The 17,424-nt window shown below is 39.0% G+C and overlaps 1 protein-coding gene across 11 annotated transcripts in view; it reads right to left on the reverse strand.

The window, feature by feature from the left end:
- Positions 1 to 17,424, reverse strand: part of TRPM6 (transient receptor potential cation channel subfamily M member 6) — a 228,844-nt gene that overhangs the window by 13,018 nt on the left and 198,402 nt on the right. For 8 of the 11 annotated variants that reach the window (XR_014822850.1, XM_084987940.1, XM_084987936.1 and 5 more), the window contains 8 exons: positions 16,972 to 17,063; positions 15,168 to 15,226; positions 13,641 to 13,666; positions 10,500 to 10,550; positions 8,977 to 9,042; positions 6,845 to 7,131; positions 6,504 to 6,586; positions 5,553 to 5,758 (listed from right to left, as the gene is read on the reverse strand). Coding sequence is in view for 9 of the 11 variants with exons in the window: in XM_084987940.1 (XP_084844066.1) it covers positions 5,553 to 5,758; positions 6,504 to 6,586; positions 6,845 to 7,131; positions 8,977 to 9,042; positions 10,500 to 10,550; positions 13,641 to 13,666; positions 15,168 to 15,226; positions 16,972 to 17,063 (870 nt within the window). In the remaining 2 variants the exon portion in view is untranslated. The remainder of the gene's footprint in view (positions 1 to 5,552; positions 5,759 to 6,503; positions 6,587 to 6,844; positions 7,132 to 8,976; positions 9,043 to 10,499; positions 10,551 to 13,640; positions 13,667 to 15,167; positions 15,227 to 16,971; positions 17,064 to 17,424) is intronic. The other 3 variants (XR_014822855.1, XM_084987931.1, XM_084987913.1) reach the window with 1 other exon arrangement.

Below are 17,424 nucleotides of genomic sequence, written 5' to 3' on the forward strand. Positions count from 1 at the left end.
TTTTTTGTGTCATGACCCTCTCTGTCATGAAGCTAAGGGATCTTCTTAGAATGATTTAAAATGCATAATTTGAATATATACAATTGCAAGGGAAAACAATACTGAAAAACAGTGATCAAAATATTTTTAAAACTGTTGTATTGCAATACATGAGCTTCTTTATTAGAACATTAAGTGACAGGATCTAGCATGAGTCTACTAACACTCTAACACCCCACAAGTAATAAATATAACCAGTATTTTGAGATATCTTCCAACACTGTAAGATGCCATGTTAATATCTATAATTGCCAACAGTCACAGGTACTGCTAAAAATACTGTGGTTTGTTGCCTCCATTATAATGGAAGGAGAAGATGAATTTCAGCTATGAATTAGTAAAATAAAGGTAATTTTAATTGTTTTTCATCAAAGTTCACAGACTCTCTGAATTCTATCCAGGGACTTTTTAAGAACCCTTGGCTTAGAATCTCTTTGTACACTGGTTTTGAATAGGGAAAGGGAAAATAAGGCTGAAACACAGGCTCAAAGGGAAGTGTGCCAAATGTGCTTTGCTTTTTAAAGAAAAAGTCATAGGAAGAGGCTGGGCTCTTTATGCTTTTCTCATTACAGATATAAGAAAGAACAGCCTAACGGGACCTTAACTATACAGTAAACATGTAGTAAATACACAGAATAACTATGCTTAACTATGTAGTAAATAAATAGCACCAAGTAGTAAATAAACTGAGCAACAAGCAAACAGCCCATGTATCACCAAGAGAGAGATTAACAGCTTCAAATCCTTTACACATTTAAGCTCAGACCTGACTTTCTGCCTGCAATTCCTAGCAATGATGAAAGCTTTGGGCTTATATCTGAGTACACTGTACACTAAACTGGGAATACACACAGTACCTAATGAATTGGGGGAAAGGAAGTTCTATAAGGGGAAAAAAGTCTATCCAAATCACATCAGCTCCTGCATACTTTAGTCTTGTAGCTTGTTAGAATGGGCACGAGTCAAAGAATCTGGGTCTGACTCAGGGCCCATTAATCTCCAATTGTGGGACCTGTTTTTTTCTCTCTGAATCTCAGTTTTATACCCAAAAGTATGAATAATTCTGGGCTTTATCCTACAGGGTGTCTGAGCAAATTACATGAACGAGTATACACAAATTTCTTAGCAAAATGTCTGACCATGTCAAAATGGTATTTTTATTGTCTGTTCTATCAAGAGCTCTTGTGAAGGAATTCCCATTGTGGCTCAGTGGGCTAAGAACCTGACTAGTATCCATGAGGATGCGGGTTCCATCCCTGGCCTTGTTCAGTGGGTTAAGGATCCAGCATTGCCACAAGCTGCAGCAAGGGTCACAGATACATCTCAGATCCGGTGTTGCTGTGGTGTAGCCTGGCAGCTGCAGTTCCAATTGAACCCCTAGCCTAGGGACTTCCATATGCTGCAGGTGTGTCCCTAAAAAGAAAAAGAAAAAAAAAAAAAAAAAGCTCTTGTGAAGTAAAATTCTATTCTTTTAACCACTGGCAAAGTCATGTTCTGATCTCACTTCCCTAAAGTACTGTTCCCTAATGAAGAGGACCACCTGTTAGAGTATCCACAAACTTTACATCCCTAAACCCAATATGACAGCTCAAAGCTTAACTACTTAAAACATAATCTGGGGCCCTCAAATGGCAAAAGAGGCATCCCAATGAGTGAGAAACAGAAAGCAGGTGGTCCCTGGTGGCCTAACAGTTAAAGAGCCAGCATTGTCACTGCTGCAGGTTCAGTTCAGGCCCTGGTCCTGGAACTTGCACATGCTATGAGCATAGCCCAAAAAAACCCCAAAAAACCATGAAGCAGCTCAGAGAAAAAATCATGCTGCACCACTACACCCACTACCCCTACACCCCTGCCTCTCTCAGCTACACAGACTCACCCAATTGGCAAACTTTAGCATTGGTGCCCATCCTATCTACATACTCAGATATTTAGAAAGCAAGATATTTTAAGATCTAAAAATTCCAGTTTCATTTCTCTACTGGTGTGAAACAGAGTAAACGCCCATGTTTCAGGCAATACATGCCCTTATGAGACACTCAGAGACTTACATTCTGATCCCAATCACCTTGGGATGCATCAGTGAACTTCTACCTCTGTAGAAAGAAGATTCCCTCTAGCAGCACCATGCATCATGATGATGCTGAGGCTAATTTGGACTTATTTTTTAATTCAACAAAGCAGTTTCCCAAATATCTCCAAAAGTTCTTTGGAAAATATAGTAAGTTTTAAAAAAAAAATTTTTTTAAAGCAAAAAAAAAAACCAAAAAAAACCCAGGAATTCCCAAGTTCCCATTGTGGCTCAGTGGTAATGATTGAGGACACAGGCTCAATCCCCAGCCTCGCTCAGTAGGTTAAAGATCTGGCATTGCCTTGAGCTGTGATGTAGGTCACAAACACAGCTCAGATCCAGCATTGCTGTGGCTGTAGTGTAGGCCAGCAGCTTTGATTTGACCCCTAGCCTGGGAACTTCCCATATGCTGAGGGTATGGCCCTCAAAGGCAAAAAAAATAAAAAATAAAAAACACATGCCAGAGATCACTAGAATTTGAAGTACAATTGTTTTTCATTCCCATTGCTGGAAATTAAACATTGCATTTTACATTTAATGGTGATGATGATTCAGGCTCTCAGGTGTGGCATTTTTAAGTGGAGAGAGACTAGGAGCCTGCAGTATAATTACAAATGATCAGAAATCAGTCAAGCCTCTCCTTAGAGTTTAGCTTCCTGGCCTGATGTGGCAGCTCCCTGTTTAATGACTGGCACTCTCCTGGACGAAAGGAGAGAGAAGAAACTAAAAGCATAAATGGCTAGAGTGTTTCTCATTCCTTCTTTCCCTCAAGGGGATAAGGAGCCCCACAAGCTGGTCAGGGCTTTACTCTACAGAAGCCTAAGCTTGGGTCTCCCTGAAGTTCCACCAGGGCCCCACAGCTAAGAGTGACCTACCCACAACTGAAAATGAATTTCCATTTTAACAAGCCACACAGAGATTAACACTAAGAACAACAATAACATGCACTGTGTGGGGAACTTGCCTCATTCCAGCCCCTTAACAACTCTGAGTTAAGCACATAATAGTATTTACCCTAATTACCAGTGAGGGAAGTGGGACTCAAGGTGGCTGCCCCCTGGTCATGCAGCTAATTCGTGGTGGAGCCAGGAGTCAGACCCTGGCACTGCGACTTCAGAGCTTCTCCTAACCGCAGCCTTTCATCTCCACTCCCTGCCGCCCAGATGATGCACATCATCTCTCCAAAGACTAGAAACACTAATCAATTAAACAAAACACAACTGAACTGAAAACTATTACAACATTTTAAGAATACATTATATTCTCCCATTTTTCCTTTCCAACCTGGTTTGGATTATTAAACATGATAATTTACATAAGTCTTCAGCCAAGTGCCTGGCACAAAATAACTACTTAGTAAATGTTAGCTAGTAACAGTAGTAATAGGACAGCTTGTAATTACTATTCTAGGATTCACTTGTTCCACAAATTCAGGGCTAACCGATGGGCAAAACTCTCTGATAAGTATCTCAGTCTCTTTGTGCTCATTCTCTGAAGTCCACTCTTCCCTCCTTTGAAGGTCAATGTTTTGACATAGTTTATGTGGAGTGGCCTATTTCTGCAATTCACATAATTGCCCAGTAAAAAAAAATAAATAAAGTTAATTCCTTTTCCCCCCAAGACTATCAACACAGTGTTTGTTCTGTTTAATGTCACTTTGGATTACTAAGAGACATAAAAATCCCCAAACATAAACATCATTAAACAAAAACCTATTCAAGTGGAATACAAAACACACTGAAGAGTCATCATTAATTCCTTAAAGTTTTTCTTTGGTTGTTTTTTTGTTTGCTTTTTTGCTTTTTTAAACATCTCCACCCAAAACTCAAAGCACAGACACTCAAGCACAGATGAAAACAATCAGCCTTTCCCCCAACATGAGCTACAAAAACAGATGCCTTGGGCATCAGTGTGCTGAGCTTACATGGATCATGTACTTGCTGGTTTAAAAGCTGAATCATCTTGACTATTTTAACTTTGTTTATATGGATTCCTAAAATATTGTGTTTGAAGGTTAGAAATACAATTCAACCTTGTGAATGGCACAGATCTGAAAGGACAGAAGGACTTATGTGTAGTTTGAGAAGTGTATACATACACACACACATACACACACACACACACACACACACACACCCTTGAGTACATGGTACAAATTTCACTCGAATAGCTCTGCAGTCTTAGTGGGCATTGCTCACGATGCCCCAGGATTGCTTGCTCATCTTGACCATCTCTGGCCTCCAAGCGTGGCTTTCAGCACAGAATCCCAAGTCTAGAGAGACGGCAAAGTCAGAGAGAACAAGAAAAAGGACCGCTCTTTTAAAATGAACCAGAACACAGTAATGCCCTATGGGTATGAAAATTGTAAAGAAATAAAAGACAGCACAGTGAATAAGGAAAGAACATGGATGGTCAAACCAGCTTAAGTCTGCATCTTGGCTCCCTCTTAAGTTGCTGTGCAACCTTGGGCAAATTATTTAAACTTTCTGGGCCTAAATTCCCCATAAGGTCTACCTCAAGGTGCTGCTTCTGGGACTAAATGAGATAACTTCTATGAAAGTTCCTGGGCTAAATCCCTTATTTAAAACCAAAGCCCCAGTCAGTGAGCCCAGGGACTAAACTTTGACCTTAATACATATATCGTTCCGTCCCTGCAAGGAAAGCCTGCTAGAGATACTCCGTTCGTGCTGCAGGATTATAAGTCACATGTGAGGTGTTGATAGTGGAAAGATGCTCTGATCAAAGACTGCCACTAAATAAGAATGCACTGTGTCGCCTCTCTCAGACTGAGTTTGAGCTGTTGTATCAAGGTACACAGCAAAAAGAGCAAGTTCAACTATAAACTGTTCAAGTACTGAGCTCAGAAACATGAAAAGTGACCAGAATTTAAACTTTCCTCTGAGTATAAACGTATGTCTAAGTGTTATTGTGAACGTAAGTCCAAAGAAAAGCCATCAAACTGGGAAATTTGGTACCAAAATTATTCCTCCTTTAGATTAAAATTTCAGATGCCTTTAAATCTTAGGCAGCTAATCATCTGCCTGTATTTTTCTCTTGATCTAAGTGAGAAACAGCACAGTAGATGCTCGTGATCATAACTGTCTAATGTCTCTGAAATAAATGGACCCGTCTCCCTTCAAAGCTAGGAAGAGCAACTCCATACATTTCCCATCCAGGTTTTTGCATGATCTCTCAGGACACTTGTCTGGTTTCTCCCACTTAGGACAGTTTCACAAATAATAAATTCAAAAAACAAATACCCTCTTCAGTTTTCAAATTAAAAAAAGCACACAGTGCCAAGGAATGTCTCCAACTGAAAGACCTGAACTATGGCTTTGAGTAAGTAAAGAGCTGGGATCAGATGTAGGTGACTATGACATGAAGAAACCAATTCCTGTTTCCTGAACTTGATGCTTATGGTATCAAATCCTCGGCTGTCAATCACCTTGTAAATCTAAAACCAGCAGCTCTCCCCGAGTGTACTCATAGGTCCAGTGAGAGAAAGCCAACATCAGCTCCTCCAAGGTGTTGCTGGGGGCAATTTCATCACCGTTGTTGTTGTTGTACTTCCGGAACTCCCCAGTCATATACTTCTCAATAGTCAACCACTGGTTGGCTGAATGACAGTAGATTAAGAAAACTTCCAGGAACCTGTGAGGGGGAGAAAGAGGCCACTGACTCCCTATGAGACAGCAAAGGTGGGATTTATATCACTGTACAGTCAGCAGCAGAGGAGATTGCTTAATTCTAGTCTGATGAAGCCTCAATGTGCATGCCCTTGCCTTTCTGCTAAAAGACCAGAATGTGAAGAATGGGAGTTTTTCCCCATGCTTGCCCACCTTCCTTCTCTGTGAGGAACACCTTATGAGTACTGGACTCAACTTTTCTTGCCAAGCTCTATGAAGTTCCTTATAAATGAAACAATAAAACTTTACTGTAAGTCCTCAGCATGGATTTAGGATCTGTCTTGCTAATGCAAGAATGCAAGTGTATAGAGACACTCAAGTGAAAGTAACAAGAATTCATTCCTTTAAAGTTCCTAATTTCTGTAAGATATTAGAAGAAGAATAGTAGTGTTTTTCTGTCATAATGTTTCTGGACACTTGTAATCACACCCAGGATCTGCCTGTTCTCACAGCTGAGAGGTGAGTCATGGTCTTTGCTTGATCTTTTCTTTTCTAGTCACATAAATTCATGATTTAACCAAAGCACCCCTGAGAAGTCTAATTCTCTTTTTACTGTCTCCAAGAACTATGGAAGGAAGACACCAAAGTTAAGGTCATGGAGAACTTACTTCCCCCATGGGCCTGGTATTTCTCATGACTAATAGGGCTGCAGACAAACTGATAGAAATTCCTACTTTAAATGAAGGGCCAGGGTGCCCATATTTCCTCACCTTGGAGTGTAGGGAATGGTTTGTGGTTTCACTTGGTTGAAGGTATAGATCAGTTTTTGAGCAGCTCTTTGTTGTTGAATTTCCTGCAAAATAGGGAGTATTGATTTTTTCTTAAAATGTGTACTATCATACGCTTACAAATTAATGATCACAGAGGCCTCCCGAGTGTGATTTTTAGCCTTATCCACTCCATAAGCAAAAACTAAAATAATGAAATACCACCACCTTCAAAAAAAGAGTAGGCTACAGGCCATCCTTTGGGTTGAAGTGGCCTTCAGCCAGGAGGAAGCCAGATCCCCTTTCTTTGACCTATACACCTGGGCTCTGGGCCTCTGACTTACCCTGAGGCAAAGATGAAGCACAGTGCTCTCCTGGAAGATTTTGTGCCATGTCTGCACAACCTCAGGCAGAAAGGACTTCACAATGAAAACGTGCCCCGGCTTGAGGACATCACCCTCAGACCAGGTGCTAATGACTCTCATGGCTTTGCGAAGGCCACCATCCATCTCCTCTTGGGACAACACTTGGATCATTGCAGATCTCCCTCTCTGGGACCAAGAAGACATGCTTTTATCCAAGTTCAAAGGGGAACTCTCCTCCAGCCTGTAGACAGTTACTTCTTCTCCTGCTGCAAGGAGTATAGGGGAGGGGTTCAATGAAATCCATGTCTGTGCCATGAACAGCATCCTAAACATCAACTCAGAATAAGTTCACTTTCTCAAAGGAACAGAGGGGAATGGGAATTTTATCTACAGGGTCAAGTACAGACATCTGGTCATGCTATAGTCCAGTACAGAGGGAGGGAGGAGAACGGAAAAGGCGTTAGATGCCATACAAGAATTAAGTTGTTCTTATTATAGACTATAACTAGACAAAAACAAAATCAGAGTAGCAAGGCTGTTAAAGACAAATACTTTTCTATACTATTTATTTGTTAAAAGACACTTTTTTATTAAATTATAGTTGATTTACAAGGTCAGGCCAATTTCTACTGTACAGCAAAATGACTCAGAAAGACAAATACTTTCAAAGAGATAGTTTAGTCCCATTTATTATCATTCATTCCCCTTAGGAGCTGTTTTAGACTTTTTTTTCCCTAATTGCTCCCTAACATTTTAATACCAAAGATATACGTATACCTGTTTATGTACTCTGTATGTGTGTGCTTTACATATAAAAATAAAAAGATAATTTTGCTCCCTTGGGAGTGATATTACCCCCCACTGAGAATGCAGAGTTAAACCCAGGACTTAGAGCCAAAGTCATACCCCAGAGCCTCTCCTTCCTTTGTGCTTTTGGACAAGTTACTGAAAGGCTCACTTTCCTCACCAGTAAAAAAGAAGTGAACGTAACACTCACTTCACTGGGTTGCTGAAAGATTAAATATGTTAACCTGGCTAATATGAAGTAGATCCTCAGACACAAACTCAGGTCCCACTTCAAAGTTTTTACACACAAATGTTCTTTTTACTGCTCGACACTTTTACTTTTAGGCTGTTGAACAGGGAGCAATTCTTATTCAGCCTGGACTTCACCTAATACAGCGTAAAATATTTCCTAACAGAAGTAACGTATTCTATACAACTTCTGTCCAGTCTGTGTTTAATTTTCTCCCTACACTTCTGCATTTTCTTTACCAAGAGAAGAATCTATGTGCTTATTCTTGCATTTAATTGCTTACCAAAGAACATGTCTAGGTAATGCTTAGTAATATGTTTTCTAATATTTATTCTTGGTGCCCAGACAAATGCCACTGAAGATCTCTTTGGAGTTCTAAATACCTAGAGGATTTAGAATCGAGCTACTGAGGTATAAAACCACCCACGGAGCCAAGTGGAAGGAGAAGGCATTTGCATCAATAATCAGAAGCCACCTGATCTGTCCCCACGTGAAGAGTGTGGAGAGAATTAATCTAGGACAACGTGGGGACCCTTGTTATTTTGTCAATTGTCAGAATAGAAAAACTCCAGTAGCCTTGGCTTACGCAAGCTTGTTTTTCCTTATTACTCCAGCCTTTAAAAATTAATTTCCTCTCTGAGTAAAGATCAATTAGTTTACACAAAACAAAACAAAACAAATAAAAAACAATATACAAAGCATTTCTCTTTAGATGTCTGTTAGCTTTTACCATATTGACATTTAATGCTTTCTTGTTTATTACACATGCTTGGTTGGTTCTTTTCTACTCACTTCCAGCCTTAAATCAGTGAATGCCAGGTGCAACATTATTGCTTTTCCTCTCAACTGCTGCTCATTATAGGTCCCATCCCCATAGTATATTAAGTTTTGACCCTAGATGCCAGCCGGGCAGTTAACAAGACTTTCCATTTGAGCAAATTTATCTCAACAAATTGCAACTGTGGGCAAAAGAATATTTTCAACCAAAATGATGCAAAGTGGTTTCTCCTATGATTTACCCAGATGTTATGCTTTTGCCCTGGCACAACCTCAAGAAGGTAGAAATGGCACTCACCAAACAGTTGGATTGGTGTAAATGGTATGGTCTGAGAAAGCCTCATTAAATTATTCCTTTCAATGGCTGCAAACAAAAGCAGATTTACTACTTTAAGTATGCATCAGTGGGCCAAATTTAAAGAAAGCCTCCCCCAACACACATCAATATACTCATATAATACTAAAATAATTTATTTCAAGGATCTTATATTTTTTTTCTTTATCAGAAATATTATCTACAATACAGTACTTAAACTATGTCTTAAACCAGCAGGATACCTCAGTCTTTGGAATAGATTATATGAGATTATATAACATGTTCTGATGTAGGGCTATCACCTTCACTCTCCTGAATATCAAATATCATAATAATCCATCCATATGTGAAGCGTTCTTTTAAAGAGCATTTTAATCTGTGGTCTTCACTTCTCTGGTTTTTCTTTTCCAGATCAAATCTAATGCACCATGGACTGTGGGGACCTCTACTGTTGATTTTGCAGAGTTCATCTTCTTTTCCCAGAGAGAGCTAAAGACCAATTTTAATTAGAAACAAGTGATCTGCATTTTCCTGTTAAGAGTCATATCCTAACGGATCAGAGTCAATATGATTTACAGCGTTCTTCACCAGAGACTTTAAGTTGACAGCTGCAGTCAAAATAACAGATTACTGCAGAGCCAAAAGACCCAGTTAGTTACAAGAGCCTGGAATGTGAAGTCTGGAACCCACTGACACACTATTCACTACAAAGAATTCAGGATAAGGTAGCCTATTACTGGACCCTGAACACACGACCTTGATATAATAATACTGGTAATTATCACACCAGTACACTTTTACTCACATACCGAGCTTTTAAATCATATAAAAAGTTTTCCCATGTGTTATCTAATCCAATGCCGACAGCAGTGATGCCCAAAAGACCACCCAATGGCATGAATCCAGTTGCTTGTTATATTGCTTTGCATTTCAAAGTGTTTCCCTCTTTATTCTCAGCTAGCCCTTTGGCAGATTGTTCCTTAGGAAGGGCAAGCACAATTACTCCCACTTTGAAAGAAAGACAACTGAAGCACTGGGAAGTGATGTTGCTTAAGAGAGTTAAGACCCTTGACATCTTGTTTAATAACATCCTTGAAGGTGTCTTTGTTGAACTTACCCTGTAGGGTTGGCATTCATTCAGTGGTTATGTTCACTGAGGACCCAGTAAGAGTACAAAACCCTTCCAGAGAACTAGTCTCAGGCCCGTCCCTTCCCCAGTGCAAAACACGAAGATCTCTGGCTCTGGGCTGGCTTTGAGCTTGTAAGGAATTTGCAGATCTCAAAGTCACCTTTCCCATTTACAACTTGGAACTTCCCGGTAATACAAATTCTCTTAAATCCTCACTATATGTTTAAGAAATCTGAATGTTCTCTTATCAGAGTAAACAACAACTTTTCAAGTTGGAGCCACATCCACACCACCAATTCATCAATGTTTCTATTTCCAAATGCAGAGTCACAGACGTCTAACTCAGCCGACACATCTGTGTGCACATGCATCCTACCTGAATAATGATGGTGAGGCTCTTGAGGGCTTTTTAAGGAGGCAGAGATTTCTGAAATTACAGAGAAGATTGGCATTTTAATTACTTGGCTGGAGATAAATACATGCTTATGAATATATTGCCTTCAAAGTTATTATTGAACAGGTTAATCAGAATGGCTTCTTGGTTTTCGAAAAAGATTGCCTGATATCCTTTAACCACATTATTGTGCATGGTATTCTGACAGCTTCCAATCATCAATGCAATATCTCCAAACATATTTATATAGGGAATTGAAAAAAGACAGCTAATATTAGCCTCAAAGATGTATTTCCTCTGAACCAATTACACCTCTGGGTTGCAGAAGGCACTCGGCTGCCCATCACACTTCATGACATCCCAAAAGCACAATTCTCTGAGCTCCCTACCAAGATGCAGTATCCGTATAAAGACATTATTAATACCAAGTTATTAGCAGTCTACTTCACTGACTTAAAATGACAACAAAATGATGAAAACACATTAAGAGGTATATACCAGAAACAAAGGAGGAGATGGAGAATGTGACAGCAAGGGATTTGTTTCGTTATAGAAGGACTGTGGGTTGGGAGCACGTCGTGCAAGTTTAACCAGTTCTCTTCTACCTGCTCAAGTTCTAAATCACAAGGCTCCAGAGAAATCCTTTGCAACAGTTTTGCCACTTCATAAAATCAAAATTAAAGTGGAGAACTTTAGTCTCATGGTGGTAACTGCTTTATACCTCAAAGAGTAAGCAGCATAATGAGCCCAATTTCACCGATCTCTCTGGCTTCTTGTTGCTGGATAAGGAAAGGAACAAAAATCCCTTCCTTTTGGGGTGCTAGGTAAAAAGTAAGCTCATTAGAAAAAACTGTCCCTTCCTAAGTTCAATTCGGTCTTCTTTTAAAGTATTTAGCCCCCACTAAGGGTCATGTTGGATGTGACAGATGTGAATAACATGTGACTCCCACCCTAGAGAAAAGCAAATGGGAAATACATGTAAACCAGAGTCATAATACAGTTTGCTTAGTAATAATAGTGAGGTAAACAGAGGCTTTGGAAACTTTCAGAGACAAACAATGTGAAGTACTCAAAGAATATGGGCATCTGAATCTGATGAAACTGAGTTTCAATCTTGGCTTCACCACTCAAGGAGCTGTGAGATCTTTTGCACATTCATTCCACATATATTTATTGAACACCTACTGTGTGCCATGTACCAGTCCACCTTTGAAATAAAGAGCACTAATGAAAATAAAGTCTCCATCTACATTCTAGGAAAGGGAAATAGAAAATAAGTGAACAAGTAATAAATACAGTATTATAGTATATCGAGAGAAGGGGACAGAGAGGTTACTCTATTATGTACAGTGGTTAGGAAAGACCTGTCTGATAGGGTGAAATGTGATAAAGACCTAAAGGAAGAGATGGAGTGAGTCATATGGAAAAACGAAGAGTATTCCAGGCAGAAGTAACAGCAAGTGCAAAATCATGGGGCGGGGTCACACTTGCTATATGAAGGAGAGGGTGGCCAGGGTGGATCATGGATCATGCTGAGAGGAAATGAGGTGGGAGAGTTGGAGGAGAGGAAGCAGATCAGTAGGGCCTTGTAGACCGTGTGCGGGCTTTGCTTTTATGGAGTGAGGTGGAACACCATTTGAAAAGAAGAGTGACTCAATCTGATTTTGAGTTTGAAAGTGTTACTCTGGCTGCTCTCTGGAAAGAGACTCCCTGTGAGAGATAGTATGGAGGCCATCCTGAAATCCAGAAAGGAGGTGAAAAGTGCTATGTGAGGGTAACAAAGTGATCAGATTCTTGATCTATTTGAAGAGGCTTGCTGATGGTTTGGATGTGTGGATGTAAAAAAGTACAACGGCAAGACTTTGGTCTCAGCTGCTAGAGGGATAAAGTTGCCATTTCCTGAGATGGCAGAGAAGGGAGCTGGAAGGTTTTGTTGGTGATGCCTTCTGGACACTGTGTGGAGATGTTAATAGGTGGGTAGTCACATTCGGCATTGAGAAATGTTGAATGAAAGGGCTCACAAACATGAGCCTGGAAATTCAGAGTGTGGCCAGGGACTCGAGAGCATTGAGAAAGTATAAGGGATTTGCAGCCCATCCTGTAGGTAATGGGTTGCCATTTACGGTTTCACATGAGTGATGATTTATTGTTCAGAAAGAAAATTTCAGGGAAGAAGTTTAAAGGGAGCAAAAACAAACACAGTGTTAACACAAATTCAAGGGCAAAAGAGAGAATATACTTTTTATTTAGGAAAACAAATGGTGGCGGATTTAGGGAAGAGCAATAGGGTAGAGCAAAGCAGATAGCTTTTAAAGATGGGGGTAGAAAGAGGACTATAAGTGAGTGTGGTCCCCAGTTTGGGTAAAGGAAGAGGAGGCTCTCAAAGGGACCAACAGCCAGTCAACAAAGAAAGAGAAAATTAGGCACAAAAGAAGAGCCTCACAAAACTTAGAAAAGGCAGAGTACCAAGAAGGATAAAAAGGTCAACATCAAATGCCATGAGTTCAATGAGGTGTTATGACTTGGCTGGAAGAGTGCAGTTATGAGTAGAGTGGTGCAGACTGACACCAGGGCTGATGATCAAATGTTAACACTTTCAGTTAACCTGGAGGTGAGGAACAGGAAAGGCAGTTTGAAAGCTAGGTAAAATCAACAAAAAGATATTTTCTTCTTTTGTATAGAAAATGACTTAAATTTGTTTATAGGTGTTGGGGAATTAATCAACTGCACAGAAGGTACTGAAAATCCAAGAAAGTGGGATGGAACAAGGCCATAGATGAGAAAGATGCCTAATCCAGATGGAGGGTCAAGAAGATGGAAAGAAGCTCGCAGATTGTGGTGAAGTTTGTTGAGAGAGGCTTCACCAGGGAGGTGTCTCATGTGGCTTGGTTTTCCTTAGCAACTTGGGACAGTTGAAAACAGGTAATTCAAAAAATTTTAAACCAGACATCAGTCCTGATTTATCTGGAGAAAGACATACAACTTTCTACTTTTCTACTGAACTTGCCACTTTGTAGAGCAGATACAAATCATAAAAAAAAAGATTTCAAGAATTATAAAAATCTCAGCAAGAAAGCAAACCTCATCATTAGTAAAATGAAAAGATAAAATATAAAAACTTACTGTCAACTTCATTTGAACTTCTCAACCTGTTTGAAAAATTTAAGTTGTTTAGATAATGCTTTAAATTTTTCAATGATCAAAGAAAGGAAAAGTTTGTAAAAGAGTAATAATATGGAGTCTATAAATATATATGCATATACATATGAATGTATTACTTTGAAGGAAGAATATAATATCTGACCCCTATCTTTATCAATAAAGAAACAATTTACAACCCTAAATTATTTTCATAGAAAAATGAGCACCAGATATTCATATAGTTTATTTCCTGTGTATGCCTTAAACTAACAGTGAAGCAGTTGTTGGTTTTTGTTTTTAATTAGCTGTGTGATCACACAACATATATAAGATTTAACTGTGTTTGTGCTGTTCTGGATCAATTAAACTAAAGGGTTCCTGAACTATGCAAAGGAGATGCCTACAAATGAGTCTCTGAATGTCTCTGGACAAGCCTACAAATCAGTTTCATTAGCCCACGTGGCCCCTAAATGTTCACAGGCTGAAATTATCTCTCTTTAAATTGTTACGTGCCCTGCTCAAGTGCACAAGTGGCCACGGGCAAGTCAGAATAAATGCATTCAAGAATATTTCCAGTATTTAAAGTCCTTAGGGAAGAAAGTACAATTACAATTATTGTTTAATTTCATGCTGCAATAACCCACTACTCTGCATGAGCACAAACTACTGAACCTTTGGGAGAAGAAAATCATGTACACATTAAGACTAGAGGCGGCCTTAAACAGAGAGACCTCAATGGGAGCTCAAGAGAAAAGGTCATCCCAAACAGTGCTGACTGCAGGCTGACCGTCACATTCCACCTGCCTGGCATCACTGGCCCTCTGTAGAGAAGAGATGCTTTTCAATTCTGTTCCTATAGCAGTATGGATGGTCAATTTGATGATGTTAACTAGAAAAATCCATAAAATACTATAAACAAAATAGAATAATCTTTGCTTGGTTAGTTTTCAAGTTACACTCAAGTCTATGACAATGTGAGTTCTCTATCTCCTCTCTCTCTCTAGCCCTGACTTCCTTGCTCTCGTTTGTCTTAAACCTTCTCAAATTGTTACTGCTTTGACAAACAATTAGGATCCTAAGGAGAAACCAAAAAGATCAGCCTTATAAATCAAAAGGAAAAAATTTGAAAAAACTATCTTCATTCCTGTCTCTTTTTCAGTTGAGACAGATTTACTTATACTTTTTAATGCAAATTTCACTATTTACCAGAAAAAATAAGATACTCATTATTTCATGTGTGTTTTTGACACTAAAAAGACAAATGCTTAATTCACTACAGTAGTCTATGTCTCATATTGTTAAAAGGCAATAAGGTGAGATCTCATTGCCACAAACAGGGAAACTAAGAGAATAAATGATTTTCATTCTTGCTAGCAAAAGAAAGAAACTGTCGTTGGACATACACTTTTTTTTTCTCCTTTTCTGACCCAATTAAACCTTTATTCCCAATCAGGTCAAAAAAAAATAGAAGCCAAAGATGCTTAAAGATAGACATTTAGAAATACTCACTGAGAGTTCCTCCTGACTTTGGTGCTCCTGGAATTCCACAAAGAGTTTTTGCTTAGATCCTGAGCAGAAGGGAAAGGTCATTACATGTTCACTCAACACTCTCCCACCCCAAGCTTCTAGTAATACACTTGCAATTGTACCTCCTTGGAGGTACAATTCTTTTTTCCCTTCCTCTAGCTCAGTATTTCTTTTACTAAACATACTAAATTCTGCTAGAAGGATGCAGAATGTTAGCACAATATATGAGTAATTCAGTGTGGTGACTGATTTTTAACAGAATGAAATTACTTTTACAGGGACATCAAAGAGAAAATGTAACATATAACAGTTTTTACAAAAATGAGAGTGAACGTATACAATCAATTAATTACATGAAAGAAAGAAGGTCAAAGTTGACAAGAAACATTGATTATTCCATAATTATGTCCTATCATCAGTAATTATTGTTTCAGTTGATATTTCAAATATTACCTTGAATTTATCTCATTCTATTTCCTACTTAGAATCTACTAATTTTTTTTTTCCCTTTTATAGCCTCACCTGTGGCATGTGGAATCTCCCAGGCCAGGGGTGGAATCGGACCTGCAGCTGCAGCCTACATCACAGTCATGGCAACACCGGACCCAAGCCTTATCTGCAACCTACGCTTCAGCTTACAGCAATGCCAGATTCTTAACCCACTGAGTGAGGTCAGGGATGAAACCCGCATCTTCACAGAGAAAATGTCAGGTCCTTAATCAGCTAGGCCACAGTGGGAACTCCCACTGGTGTTATTTATGTTATCCATGATTAATCTTGTAAGGACAGCATTAACCCCATTTTAGAAATACAGCTAATGAAGCTCATAGGTTAACCGATGTATATGTGTGTATATACTGATGCGTATGTGTGTGTATATACTGATGCGTATGTGTGTGTATATACTGATGCGTATGTGTGAGTATATACTGATGTATATGTATGTATATATACTGATGTATATGTGTGTGTATATATACTGATGTGTGTATATATATATGTATGTGTGTATATATATACATAGCTTTGAAACTGAGGAAGTGGCAGAGCTGGGACTGGCCAGGACAGACAAGTCCCTGCCTCCAGTTACCTTCAAGCTGTCTTATATTTTACTTTCACAGATAATATTTCCACAAGAACATCTGAGGTTGTTAGTATACATTCACATGGGCAATATGTATACACTTCCCAAGGTCACAGGGATAATGTTCAAACCAGAACCAAAATTAGATTTCTTGGGCTAGTCTAACTAGATTGTGCTTCCCACATGGTGGATGGCAATAAAACAGGCACATGTTTGCAAATGGTAAGAAAAACAGACTGCAAAATCAGTGTTGGAGAAACACTGAGGGTCCTTTACCCTATAATGTCCAAATCCCCTCCAACACATCTGCAAAGAAGTTTGCTTCGCCTGTTTAATTAACTACACTAAGTGAGGCACTTATACTTCCAGAAATAAACCATTCCATCCTTGGAAGGCTCCAAATGCTAAAAATTCTTTCTCAAATTGGGCTGAAATCTGTCTCCCAGTAGTCTCTATATGTTGATTCTAGCTCTACCTCTTAAGAGTGTTTGAAAATATCTTATTTTTCTTCCACATGGCACCTTTTATATATTTGAGGACAGTTTCAAAAATTACTGAGGTCTTTCTCTTTCATATTAAAAATACTCAGGATAAATTATTGGGTGGATAAATCATACAAATTAGAACAACAAGCAAAGAATAAAGTGGGAGGAGAGGGAGTGAAAAACCGTGCTTTTAAAGTATCAAATAAAATGTTTTTACCTCTCGAGACTGCCTTAAATAATCACTGACTTGCACAGAATGCCGTTCAGTGTCTTGAGTTTTCAATTTCTGATATATGTAAGGTTCTAGACCTTGTTAAAAAGAAAAAAAAAATAAATACATGAAAATGTGTTAAATTCAAATCACAGTTCCCAAATAAAAGATCTAAACAGTGCAAACATCTAAATTTGAATACTGTATTTTTTTTCTCTTTTTAGCAAATTTTACCAAGAGTCCTTTGTCCTTTTTAGTCAAGTGGCTGAAAGCTATATATTGTATTTCTAGTCTTCGACAGCTACCTTTACATTTAGAACAATTTATACTTCTCTATCAAGTTCCCGTTGTGGCTCAGGGGTAACAAGTCCAACTAGTATCCATGGGGATGTGTGTTCAAGCCCTGGCCTCACACAGTGGGTTAAGAGTCTGGCATTTCTGTGGCTGTGGTGTAGGCTG

Source organism: Sus scrofa, chromosome 1, assembly GCF_054392235.1.
Source record: "Sus scrofa isolate SSC_HxYL_T2T_F1_AM1 chromosome 1, Sscrofa_HxYL_maternal_Yorkshire_Landrace_v2.0, whole genome shotgun sequence".
Taxonomy (NCBI): domain Eukaryota; kingdom Metazoa; phylum Chordata; class Mammalia; order Artiodactyla; family Suidae; genus Sus; species Sus scrofa.